The sequence below is a fragment of the Thermobia domestica genome, chromosome 12 (assembly GCF_964235325.1).
Source record: "Thermobia domestica chromosome 12, izTheDome1.hap1.1, whole genome shotgun sequence".
Lineage (NCBI taxonomy): Eukaryota > Metazoa > Arthropoda > Insecta > Zygentoma > Lepismatidae > Thermobia > Thermobia domestica.
Genome location: NC_137465.1, coordinates 216429677 through 216443513, shown reverse-complemented (window position 1 = coordinate 216443513; position 13837 = coordinate 216429677). Strand labels below are relative to the sequence as shown.

Sequence of the window (13837 nt, the reverse complement as noted above, 5' to 3'; positions counted from 1 at the left end):
CTGTGAAATTTCTGAGAACTGGATCAATTCTGGAGAATGATAAATAATGCAACAGATGCTTTTGCATTCTCACATGTTGAAGAGAATTCAAAGAAAGGAACTTTTCAGGAAGCATTTTCCGACACGTGAAGCACGTTTTACATAAAAGTAAGTTGCATTTCGTTTGTAAGCAGTTTCCGTTGATTTGAAACTTTACGTGAACCCTGTCCTTACTTAAAGAAATAATATTTATTTCATTAATTAAGCAATGCGCATAGAGTGTGATGTTTCTTGTTTGAATAAAGAAAAAAATAAAAGAAATGGTAAATGTCTTCCTTTCATCTTTTCACTACTTCGGTGAGAGAGAGACTCTGTTGACCCAGTTGGATGTCCATCCTTTGGAAGTGGCCAAACAAGTTTTTTTTTTTTTTTTTGTTTCTTTCTATGATATCTCCCCTACCCACTTTAAGCTCGTCACTTACTCAGTCTTGTAAGTTTTTTTTTTTTTTTTTTAAAGATAATGATTATCTTCAAATGAAGCTGATGTCTTCCATATTACACGTGGTCAACGAAGTCGGACTTGGAAAAGTGTTGAAATACATACATAAAAGAAAATTATGCACGAGTTTACTATTTTCTTTTGTTAAGAGTCTTCATCCCGGCGAAATTAAAATACCGCTAATTTTACAGTAATTATGTGATATCTTCAAATAGATAAAAGATAATTGAAATATGGAACAAGAGCGCCCTAGACAATATTATTTTGCGTGAGGTACCGTTATCAAAAGTCACCTAGTGGCTTTCCGTTTTCAGCTGTTTAGAAACGCGAAAATAAATGCCGATTTTCAAAATGGCTCGAAATCGAAAGCAGATAAGTCAGTCGTGATAACGGTTTCTCATGTAAAATAATATTGTCTAGGGCGCTCTTGTTCCACATTTCGATTATCTTTTATCTATTTGAAGATATCACATAATTACTGTAAAATTAGCGGTATTTTAATTTCGCCGGGTTGAAGACTCTTAATTTAAACTGTCCTAATTGTTTCTCATGCTCACTATTTACAATTAGAGACGACAGTATTTGTGTTCCCTGCTGTAGCGTTATTTCATGTTTTCCGTGGGGTTGGGAAGGGGAAGACTCTGGGGGGGATAATGACTCAGTGGTAGAACGCTTACCTCTGGTGTGTGTGTGGGGTCCTTAGTTCGATCCCGAGTGGACAACATCGTGTCCGTGGGTGTTTCCTCCCACAACTCCCGATTCCTCCCGCATGCTCATTCCAGTAAGTAGGGATGCGCACGAGACAAGATTTGTGACTGTCTCGTCTCGAAAATGTGCTGTAAAAATGATGTCTCGACTCGAAAACTGTATATTTCTCTATTGGAAGAGCCGTGTCTCGACTCGAATTTTGTCAGGAAAATCCTGTCTCGACTCGTCTCGTGCGCATCCCTACCAGCAAGTCTTCCATCATTCATTTACTTGCCTTATAATCATCGTCTCCCTTAGCCTACAGGGCATAATAGTGAGACGTTAAACTCAAATATTTCATTTCATTTTTCGTTTTTCTCCACTATAAACAGATTTTCACTTTTTTGGTTAGTATATTATTATAGATATTATTAATTACACATATCTTAAACTTAGAAGGGCAATTGTCCCTACCCTGAAGGCCCAAATGACGCCACTGCTTCTGTGTAGTGACGTCACTGTCTTTTTGATGAACCAAGTTTATCCGCGGTAGGCATCCATGCCCGGATTAACGCCTAGGAAGAGCAGGCTCGAGCTTTGGGTGTTTTTATTGTTCCGTCTTCCTCCTCTTATACCCTATATTACAGAATAAATTAATTTATTGTAATAAAAACCTTACTGTATTACTACTTATAACATACATTTCCGGGTTTTCGAGTGATTCTGCCGTATAAACATACATTGAGCAATAAATGTGGTCCTGACTGGATATTGGATTCATTAATCAGAGATAATATTCGTCCTTGTCATCTACAACGAAATCTAAAAGACCTCTTAATATGTTAAAGCAGAGGAGGAACAGCACCTTCAAATTCAGGGGGAGAAAAGCGGTTCTAGAACAGTGACTACGCAAGAGGGAGCGAAAAGGGCCGGTGCCCCCGGTGGCACCGTTTGCTTCGCAGTTGCCACATTAGACGTATTGTACGACAGGTCAAGTAATAATACTTTCAGTGTACAAAAATAAATAAGTAAATAAAACTGCTACCCTCAAAATTTTTTCTACCCTCCCACTTGTCCCCCGAGAAATTAAAGCTGGTATCGTTACTACCCCTACCTATAGCCTAGGGTGAAAGAATTTGTTAATCCAGTCCTGCCTGCGGTATCAACAAAACTATTGATCCCGCTATCATTATTTGGAAAGATATTATAGTTAAATTTTATTTAAGATCTCAAAATGGATGCCTGTCACGACAGCCTTTCCCAACGTTATTTTTCTCCGTGTCAGAGGCTGCTCTTGAAGCAAGTCACACCGCTAAAAATAAATAAATAAATAAACATTTTATTGTTTGAAACTAAGCTAATAAGTTATCTTACGTATAAATTGTTGCGTACAACAATTAGTATATTAATAAAGTTTTCTCCTTTTAGTTTCAAGAGAAAGAACTTGAATTAGTACCAGTGTGATTTTCCTCAGGAGCCGCCTCTGCTCGGTCTGCTCCTTATATCTTTTGGTCTAGTATACTAAAAATGGCAGAGGAGAACTAAATTTTGTTTTGACTCACAGAGCATCTTGTTGGAAAGGACTTATATAGATACTTACGTGCCCTTTTCATCACGTATCCGAAACCCAGAACCACTAGGATTTTTACTGCTTCCCGCATAGAAGAAGGCGTCTAAAAAAAAGACAGAGAAAATAAGTAAATTACAAATTGACGTGCTATAGAAATAAGGTAAGCTATTATTACACTCTATCACTTAATAACAAATATAACACTAACATAGCGTAATATAACGGATGAATAAATTATGTTGTCTATATGTTAAATACCTTGAAGTTAATTCTTACATAGTATGCCTTTGCCATGTCACACCCTGGCCATATCGTGGTGAACCTAGTTTATTTTGAGACTTTGACATTGAAAATTCATTGGGCTGTCCTTTTTTTAAATTCACACATGACTGTCATGCCTGTAGCGTTCCCATGCCGTGTCCCGACAGACTGCCTTGACGAGAAACCAGCCTTGTCGTGGTTCTTCGGCTTTCTTCGGAGCACACGAAGCGACAGAAAGTTGAACAGAACCAATGGAAATGCCGTAGAAGGCAGTGGCGGTACGGCACGACACGGCACGGTATAGTATGTGTGAATTAACCTTTGTTGGTTAGATTTGTCCCACCTTCCCCGCCTAAGTAAGGGGCATTGAGTTGGAAGAACCCTTGTTCAAATAATTAAATAAACAAGGCTGTGTATAATCAAATATGTTGCTCTATATGCTTCTTTAGGATATATAACAAATATACAACTTCGGAACATTAAAATATTCCAAACTGAAAGAGATTAAATGTTCAGTGTAACGTCCTCATGCTTATAACCTTTAGCCTAAAGTAAAGGCTAAAGTGAATGATAAAGTGAACGATTATGAAAGAATTGGTGGAAATGAAAATGTGGGAGAAAACGAAAGAATCTCGAGTAAAAGTACGGACACGTTATTGTCCACCACAACCTCATATGGTCGGGAACGAACCAGGGATACCTCACACTATGGATAAGGACTTTATCCTTGAGTCACGCTAATCGCTTTCCCTAAGGCACAAAACTTCACTGTATTTCTCCCTGTCCTGACTAATGGATGTACGTATAGGGTAGTGCTACTGTATAAGCAGGTTTAAATATCGAAAATGGACATTGAGAGAATATAAAAACGCGATCGATAAATCAAAGTATCAAAAACTGAAATATCGATATGTTATAATATCCAAATTAATATGATTTTTCGATATCAATATCCAAAAATATCGAAAAACTAATGTACATATGTCGTTTAGGAACTCCCTCCTGATTCATCTCGCTGCTAGAGTAGGGGAAGGTCGTCTGGTATCGGACAGCGGGTGGTATCGGACAAAAGCAGTTTTCGTTATTTCCCGCTTAGGACTGCACCTAATAAGCTTACAGTGAGTTGATCGGAATGAATTAACCAAGCCCACACCATAGTGGATTTGTCCCATGAACGGTGTGTCTCGTGCTTCAAGGTTTTTGTATTTTTGCGAGTGATCAGGTGCATGGAAATAGATTTATGTGGCTATAACTTATTACAAAATAAGTGTTTTGATATATTATTGTTATCACAACATTTATTAGGATGTATATATTATAATTTAGGAGTATAGTTGCATTTGTGTTGTTACAATCCGGTAGATAGTCATTCATACGTTGCAAGTCGTTCGGCTGGTATCGGACAAAGTGGAATCGGCAGGTATCAGACATTACATTGGTAAATAAACATGACGTTTCTGGCTTTTTCAGGAAACCATTGGGAAAGTACATGGCAATTGGGATGAAGAAAATATAAGGTTGGCCATGGATAAAGTTATTTCCAAATAAATGGCACTACATGTAGCAGGTTTTAGATCTAGTGTTCCTAAGAGTACATTAGGAGATTGTGTCAAAAAAAGAAAAAACTGTTGAAAGGAAAAGAAGCCTTGCTTCTCGGATAACAAAGGCACGTTTAACAGAACGTTTGATCGCGACCAAGAGGAAACACTATACAATCATTTAAAGGCTTTGGATAGTAAACTAATACCACTAAGCAAACCAGAATTATTAAAACTAACTTACAAACTTGCTGAAAAACTAAACATCATAATCTGTGGGAAGTCTTTTGATGAAGATTGGATGTAGTGTAATGTATATAAAGACTGGGTCCATGTCAATGTTGATGACAAACTGTTTTATCATTGTGATTTGTGTTACAATAAAAAATAAGTGGAGATGAGACTAAGAAGTTCGAAATTTGTGTTTTATTTTTATTTTAGGCTGTTTCAAAGCCTAATAAAACTGTATTTTGTGTATAAGAACTCCTGTAAGTAAACAGCTAGCAATTGTAAGTTGTTCTGTAAGTAAATGGTTTATTAAATTACCTCAAAAGAGCGATTATCTATAGTTTTATGTATGTCCGATACCACCCTCCACTTTTTAAGGACGCTAATTTCTATTATCTTTGATTTTTTACAAAAATAAATATTATTAGCTTCTACCTGTCAAATCACTTTTAGCATGTTGTGTATAAGATACCAAGGTATCGTTTTGTACATTAAGTAATTGGATATAGGTATTTTTCAGCCTGACAGACTAAAAAAGCTAAGGTGTCCGATACCAGACGACCTTCCCCTACGTGTCTTTGGTGTACACGGTCACGAATTTGATTTTTGGTGGATAAGTAACGAAACCAGTCCAATGGTTAGATCCTACTTTAACTGTAGGTCTCGCCTTGTTACATACAAAGAACGTTAATGAAGTAAACTAAACATTTGTTTGGACTCCTCGCTAAATTGTAAGCCTATACTTCATATAGCCTCAGTGTTGAGCATCTATTAATCAAACAAATATATGAATTATGCCCAATCATTTGATGTTTAATGGAAAGCAATGAATGCAAAGTACTTTCATAAAAGCGGAATATCCAATTCACGTCCAATGAGCTACAAATCATTACATTATACGTCAGCGTAACACTAGGAATATGATTCGATTCCGGAGCAACGGTGGCTCAGTGGTAAAGCGCTTACCTCTAGTGTATAGGAGTCCTTGGTTCGATTCCCGGCCAAGTAATTTTGTGGAGGATAAAATCGTGTTCAGGGTATTCCGTTTCCTTCACTTTCTCATTCCACCAATTCTTCCATCATCATTCACCTGCTATAATCATAGTCTCCCTTAGCCTAAAGGGCATAATGGTGGGACATTAAATTGAAACTTCTTCACTTCATGATTCGATTGCTGATAATAATAAAAAAAAGCTTAATGAGGGTTAATATAAAGATAACGTTCAACAATCGTTATTTTACTCTCAACCTAAATATCTTGTTATTTAACGAAAAGGCACCGACAACATATTTGACAGGGATTCCCTGTATTCGTTGAAAATTTATATGAAATGAAATGAAATCTTTAAGTTTTATATCCTACGGTTATACCGTCTAGGCTAAAGAAGACAGTGATGATGAGAAATGAATGAAAATGATGGAATGGAAAACTGGAAGGAAACGGGAAAACCCACGCACACGGTGTTTGTCCACCACAAAGTTCACTTGGAGCGAGCTGTGATGGAACCAAGGACACCATACACCAGATGTGAACGCTCTATCACTGAGCTACCGTCAACCTATTTGAAAATTTATAGTGTATTTTATTCATTGAAAGTATATTTTGTGCGTATAACCACTAGACATTAACAGAACATGCTAATATACATAATTAAATATGAACTTTTATGAACGCCCATTTACATTATTAAGTAACGCTGTAAAAGGTGCTGAGAAATCGTTTCACGTTAGGCGTATCGGAGTTTCAAATCGACTTATATAGCGCTGAACAGTTCTGTATGTTGAAAGCAATAACAATTTTTATGTATGTATGTTGAAATCTTATAGGCAGTATTCGGATGAACTTTCTGTGGGTGATGGGTGGAGAGTATTTTAAGGCTACAAAGACCTGTTTTGGAAATCTTGGAGAAATTTGATCGTCTTCTGTTTCCAATGTCCAGCAAGTGTATTACGAAATTCCAAAAGACAGTGTCTTGTTGTATCAATGTGTTTCTACAGAGAACGATAGGATTATATGTTAACAGATCTGATTTCCTTATGATAGTATTTGGGCCACGTCTTTCATCCAACGAGAGAGAACTTGCCTTCTGGGCCGGATGCTAAAAACGTGATATATAATCTATGTTGCTTTACTTTTTTTTCTTACTCTGTTTTCGATGTTGAATACTTTTTTCTTTTGTTTTTTAAAAATCTTCTGTAAGCTTTGGTATGAGCTTGCTTGTGTACTGGCAATAGTTCCTCCAGAAGAAGACGTTGTGATACGTTTTTTCAAGGTCAGTACTCTCGTCCTGGTTGTCCAAACAGCGAGAAAGCACTGAAAACATGGGAAACGTACCAAGAAAGATTGAATGAAATACCTGGTGCTCAATGGGGAAACACAAAATCCGTGCAATGGAAATTGAAAGCAAGAATTGTTTGTTGGTTGGAAGATCAAGACAATGCCAAATTCAATTTGTTCAGGCGACAACCGAAAAAAAAAAAAATCAATTTGTCTTTTTGGCCCAAAAGAGCCAATATATTTCAACAACAAATTTTCTTATAGGCATTACATCTGGTAACCTGCATATAACTTAAAGTAGCCCAAACCAAAGTATAACTTAACTCAGTATGATATGCTTATTCCGTAGAAAATACGAAAACTCGACTTAGGAGCCGTTCAAAAATTTTGTGGCCCCTGATCCAAAAAGTGATGATTGGCCAAGATCGCAATCTTTTGATCCATTTTTGGTTTTCGTAATTTTCTTGTTTATAGTGATTTTCTCATAAAATATATTTTCCTTATTATTTCTAGGCAGAATTTTCTTTATTATTTGAAAAAATGTGAGAGATGTGGTTTACGCCCCACGTATATGCCGCCTAGGCTAAAAGAGGCAGTGATGATGAGAAATGAAGGAAATGGTGGAATTAAAAGTGGGAGGAAACTTGAGAACCCCGAGCAAATCCACGCACACGTTGTTTGTCCATCACAAAGTTCACTTAGCGCCAGCTGGGATCAAACCAAGAACCCCATGCACCAGAGGTGAACGCTTTACTACTGAGCACAGCGGTCCCTGCATTTTCAAAAAAAGTAACAGGGGCCCACCAATAGGGGGAGAGGTATTCACTGGATCCGAATCCAAAAAAACTTCCAAACTCAACGTACGTACATTTGTACAATTTCTCAATGAAACTTTACTTGCTTGATAGGGAAATAATTGATCTAGCATGAAAATTTGATCTTACACTAAATCTGTACTCTTTCTCTTATAAAAACAATGTAGTCCAATCATTTTTTTCTACGAATATAGAATTTTACAATTACTTATCATCTTTTCAGGTGTAGAATAATACTTATTCAATACCGGTACTACATAGACGTAGTCGCTTGTAGTATTGTTCCTTCCACCTCCCCAGGCCCGTAACCAGCCCAAAAATTTAGGGGGGTCCGGTAGAAGTTAGGGGGGCCCGACCCAATCATATTATACTTCATCACCATATTATAGTTCATTTGCAAGCCTACCGTGAAGTTTTATGGGGACCAGCCAAATTTTAGGTGGGCCGGACCCCCTTGCCCCCCGTGGATACGGGCCTGCACCTTCCCCCCCAAAACTTGGACCTTTCCCAACAAAAATTTCTGGGTGCACGCTTGAAATTAATATATTGTATTTAGAAGTAGATAGTTGATCCTTTTCGAAAGAAAACCAAGATTTTCCTATATATTTTTCTATTATATTCTAGTCTAAGCAATTGTAATTAATTGCTTATACAATCGTATTTATAGGCCTTCTAATTACACAAATTTTCTAGAAAGGAATTTCAGTTACTTACAACTATTAAACCTAATTATGAAAGGGAACATTTTCAATCTTTTGCCTCATACAAGTTCCTAATAGTAACCAGTGACACTAATAGGTGAAGTTAACTCTATCTATCCTAAACACTTGCCTACCTAATGCCAATAGATGTTACTAGTATGAAGGCTATTTATCTATCAAGAGCTACTGTGACGATAATGGAATAACTGCCCAGGATTATTTTGGACCAGTAAGCCGGGTGCCCACAGACAGTGGCAGTATGCTCATCACAGTAGGTCACGAAGAAATATTCGAACGGTAGGTGCTTAGACACCTAAGTATTCTGTATTATTATTTTTTCTTTTTATCAGGCCTGTAACCTGGTGCTAAAAAAGTACTCTGATATAAACATTTACCTCTTGGCCCCATGAGCTATCTGTGGTAGAAATTAGAAACACATAAAAAAAATAATGAATTGCTACCTCTAATTTAATACATAAAGTAATATATTTGTGATAAAATTCTACTCCATATCAGTGAACAAAGTGCCCGTTTCTGTGTTTTTTTTTTTTTTTCAAGAGAACCGCTGAACCATTAATAATCAATCCGTTAGTACTCTCGGGTAACGGTGGCGTTAACAATAACTATCTATACCGTTTAAAATCCAAAACATGCCCTAGCTTCTATGCAACCTGCACAGTAGCAGAGACATTCTGGTTGCGTGTAATAAAATGATAAGGTATTCAGACAAGGTATTAGTATTACAGTTGAACGCGTTACTGTGTTATATATCTTGTGTATGTACGTATTTGGTTAATTACAGACCAAGTGTGGTAACTGGTGTTTGAGTAGATTTTAGTAACAAATCAAGTTCCCTTTTGATGTAAAATGCTATATATGAGTTGGAGATATCTTAAGGTAGTTAAGTGTGTAAATGGTATGCCACAATAATGCTGTCGTTCATACTATGTCAAGATACGTGTTGAAATATGAGCAGTTCCTATAAACTAAGAAAGAGTTATAGCGTACTAAAGTGTTAAAGATAACAAGACGAGGGCTAAACATTGAAAGACGCATCACATGCCGGAAGACCAAAACTTGTACAAAATGGAGATCTTCAGGCAGCAATTGAGGCAAACAGTGGCCAGACATGTGAGGAACTGGGACTACAATTCAATGTGAGTGGAGAAACATTCGGCAGCACCTCCATCACCTTGAGAATCATCGATGGGTCCCACATGATCCAGGAGGCAACGCGAGCAGACATCTGTGTTCTTTGCTGTCTCATCTGAGGAAGGAGCCTTTTCTAGACAGGGTGTTGACATGTGATGAGAAATGGGTCCTCGTGTGTGTTTGATGGACTGCTCGCGGCATTGTGCATCGAGAACTACTGCAAGCTGGTCAGAGCATCAATGCAACTGTGTACGTCAGTAGTTGAGAAGTGTTCAAGAAAAATTCAAAACTCTATAGCCAGCACTTCTGAATCGCAAAGGGTCCTCCTCATTCTACGCATTGGATTGGAAACATTATTGCATCCGTTATACTCCCCGGACATTGCACCGTTTGGTTATCGTCTGTTCCATTCCTTGGACCATCAATTTAGAGGATGCCAGTTCAAATCCCTATAGAGGTGCAAAATACACTTAATACTTCCTTCGCTTCACGAAGTTCTTTCCCGATAGAATTCATGGCTTTTTAGAACGTTGTCAGAAGGTCGTCGATGCTGATGGGGACTATTTTCGATCTTTCAGGTACGTCTTAGGTGACATATCAATATTCGAAGGTGGTGGGTGAAAAAGCGACAGAACGTTCTTGGTTACCTTTATATTTTCAAGAAAGTTACTTTTTTTTAAAAAAAATGACTAAAAAAGAAGAACATGAAGTGCTCCCATGTACAACCAAAATATATTCTTCAATTGTCATGCAAATCAAAGTGATTGTACTTGGGTATATGAGAGCGCTCCCCATGCGTTTCTTTTTAGTCATGCATAAATAGAATTTTTTAATTTTTTTTTTGAAAACGATTACCTTTTACTTTTCAGTATGATTTGTTTTATTTTGTTTGTTATTTTTTAAAAAGGCAAACATGCTTTAATAATATATTTATGTGTTTTTATTTTTGGAATCTGTCTGAAAAATCGTAAAAATATCACATTTTGTTCGTACTGTTGAAAGTTAACCCCTGTGTTCTAGACAATTTGCTTTACTTATGAGTAAAGCTGGTTGCATATGAAATGACTGATATCTAGGGGCACGAATTTTTCGCACTATTTGAAAATTTTGCGTATTGTTTTTCATATTTCGCGTTTTGTCGCATTTTCCAAATAAAGTTTCGCATTTTGTAGCTCTTATGGAAAAGATATTTCCTGACATTTTAAAAATAGTTCCTTTTATTCATAGATTAGTACAGAAGTAAAACATTAATGACCTAAAAATAAAATACACTGAATATTTCACTTGACATTGTAAATTTCACTCATAGAAAATTGTTTTTTTTTTTTTTTTTTTTTTTTATCAAACTGATGGAAAATCAGTAACTAAATTTAGGAAAGATTTGCCGTCTTCTGAAAAGATTTGCCGTAGGAAAGTTTTGCCGTCTTCTGAAAAGATTTGCCGTAGGAAAGTTTTGCCGTCTTCTGAAAACACATAGGCACAAGTTTCATTTAAACCTTAAACATAACCATGTTACATGTTTCCATATTTTTCCCTTTCATTATTGTATGTTTCTCATTTATCACCAGTCCATGCCATTGGCTAGCTAATTAAACGGCTCCTCCCCATCCAGCTGCGATGGTGATAGCTAACGCGCAAAATATTCTCTATAACTGTGTCCGAATCACCCAAAATGCACCGTTCATACCACGTTCTACCGTTCCGTCAATAGAAAACTGGCGCTTTTAAATTGATGAAAAATTATTTTTAAAATTTCGTGTTATTTCGCGTATTGTTAGAAATTTCGCGCAAAACTGCCAAATTTCGCGTTTTATTGCGCAACGGAAACCAATGAAAATACACATAAAATATCATAAAACGTAAAGAAACAGAAAATTACTTAATTCTGACTCATTTCGTTTTATCGCGCATTGCGAAAAACTCGTGTCTCTACTGATATGGAACTTTCAAAATCAAACAAGATTAGGATTAGGAATCTAATGAAGTTTTTGATTTCTGGGCATTACTGACATTTATGGTCATGTTAACCGTCACGTAAAAGGGATGACCTCTGTCGATAATCACATTGCCTGGGGAAATAGAAAGGAAGAAAGGAAGGCGAAGCGGCCTGTGAACATTGTGCTAAGTACCATCCCGACATTTGTCTGGTGTAATTGAGTAAAACGTCATTCAGAATGGCTCGTCTGAGAAAGCTTTTACACTGGGAAAAAAAAGACTTTGATTTGATTTTGAGTTTAGCGTTCCTTTCAGCACCGAAGCTATATGAGACGTATACTTACAACTTAACGAAAAATCCAGATCACATGAACTTCTGCCGGGAATCGAACCTGGACCTCGCACGCCAAAGGCGCTTATGCTAACCTCTTTGCCACGAGGGAGCTCAAAATCAAACGCGAAATCTAATACTAAAAATATATATAAATTTATAGAAACACGAGATCTTATCAAAAATTACGGTGAATACTCTTATTAGAAACAAACTAATAAGTTTACATGGAATTTGATTTAATCTCCTTCAAAGTACTATCCTTGGCTAGCAATGCTCTTACCCCAACGTTGAATCTATGACTAGAAGCACTTCTGGAATGCTTTTTTTGGAAGAGCGTTCAGTTGCTCTGTCGTGGCCTTCTCAATGTCAGGGATGGTATCAAAACATTTTCCTTTCAGCACGGTTTTAATTTTTGGGACGAGCCAGAAGTCGCTTGGTATTAAATCTGGTGAGTAAGGCGGATGTTGATAGACAGCAACACTTTTTCCGGCCAAAAATTCGCGGATCAAAAGCAACGTGTGGCACGGCGCGTTTTTGTGATAAAGAAGGAAAGTATTTGCCCATTTAATCGGCGGTTAATGTGGTTTTCACAAACTTATACGAGATGTTTAGTTATTCAGAAAGTTCTTGAATAGTCATTCGCCTGCTTAAACAAATCATTTGTGCTACTTTTTGCACGTTCTCACGAAGGACGTCTCGATCGTTGTTCGTTTTCAACTGACTCCTTGCAGCTTTTGAATGCCTCATATCACTTGTAAACAGTCTTCAATGCCACCGCTTGATCGCCATACACTGATGTTGACATTTCGTGAGCGTCTTTGGCACTGTTTTTTCTTTTTTACAGCTTAAAACAAACTTAATGTTGGCACCGTGACGGACACTCTTAAGGGCCTTCACTAAATCGAAATTAAACTACCGCTAATTTTAGAGTTTTTCTGTTATATCTTCAAAGCAAATAAAAATATTCGAAAAGCAGAAACGTAGTGAACTAGACAATACGATTTCGCATGTGACACCTTTACCACAATTCACCTATCTACAGAACCCGCAAAAAATGCTAAATCTATCTATAGTTGCAAATCGAAAGCAGATAGATGAGTTGTGATAACGGTATCACATGCAAAATCTTATTGTCTAGTTCACTACGTTTCTGCTTTTCGAATATTTTTATTTGTTTTGAAGATATTACAGAAAAACTCTAAAAATTAACGGTAGTTTAATTTCGCTGTAGTGAAGACCCTTAACACGTCCTCACTCTTCTCCCTCTGCAATCCAACTAGCATGTCACAACTCGTTCCAACTCGACACTGACTATACCAAAAGTTTAGCTTAAAGGGCTTACTAGTTGAAACGGATTCAGCATCAATAGATGGCAGTGTCAAGTACATTCACCTTGTATATAAAAGTAACAATGGAGTATTGCATAGTCTTCCAACTTCCGTCTCTATGCAAACTTTCATCATTGTGTGATGTCAGGAAAGAATTAAATTACGGTTACAAAAAATTAAATAAAATCAAGTAGAACACATACATAAAATGACTCAGATTTTCAACTCGGTTTAATGAACATGAGAGGATTAATATGATACTCACCTGGGCCTTCTCCATCATAGTTAAAATTTCGTATGTGCAATGTCTTTGAATCTACCGCATAGACATCTCCACTCACTCCGTGGTGTAGCGTCCTCAATTTACCAATAAATTTACCGTAGTATCCATCTTGGGAGGCTGCAGACGTTGTGGCCACTGCAAAGACAAAAAGAAATAAAAATATATTAATTTTTAATTATTTATTTTCATATCAATATAATATCATTTATTCAAATTTTAATTTTCAACATTTTCTTTTTTAAATTTGTG

At 36.8% G+C, this 13837-nt stretch overlaps 1 protein-coding gene across 1 annotated transcript in view; it reads right to left on the bottom strand.

The window, feature by feature from the left end:
• The window catches only part of LOC145667034 (uncharacterized), a 238964-nt gene that overhangs the window by 129200 nt on the left and 95927 nt on the right, over nucleotides 1–13837 (bottom strand). The window contains exons 2-3 of the mRNA XM_081734727.1: nucleotides 13571–13723; nucleotides 2766–2838 (exon numbers count right to left, since the gene is read on the bottom strand). Of these exons, the coding sequence (XP_081590853.1) occupies nucleotides 2766–2838; nucleotides 13571–13723 (226 nt within the window). The remainder of the gene's footprint in view (nucleotides 1–2765; nucleotides 2839–13570; nucleotides 13724–13837) is intronic.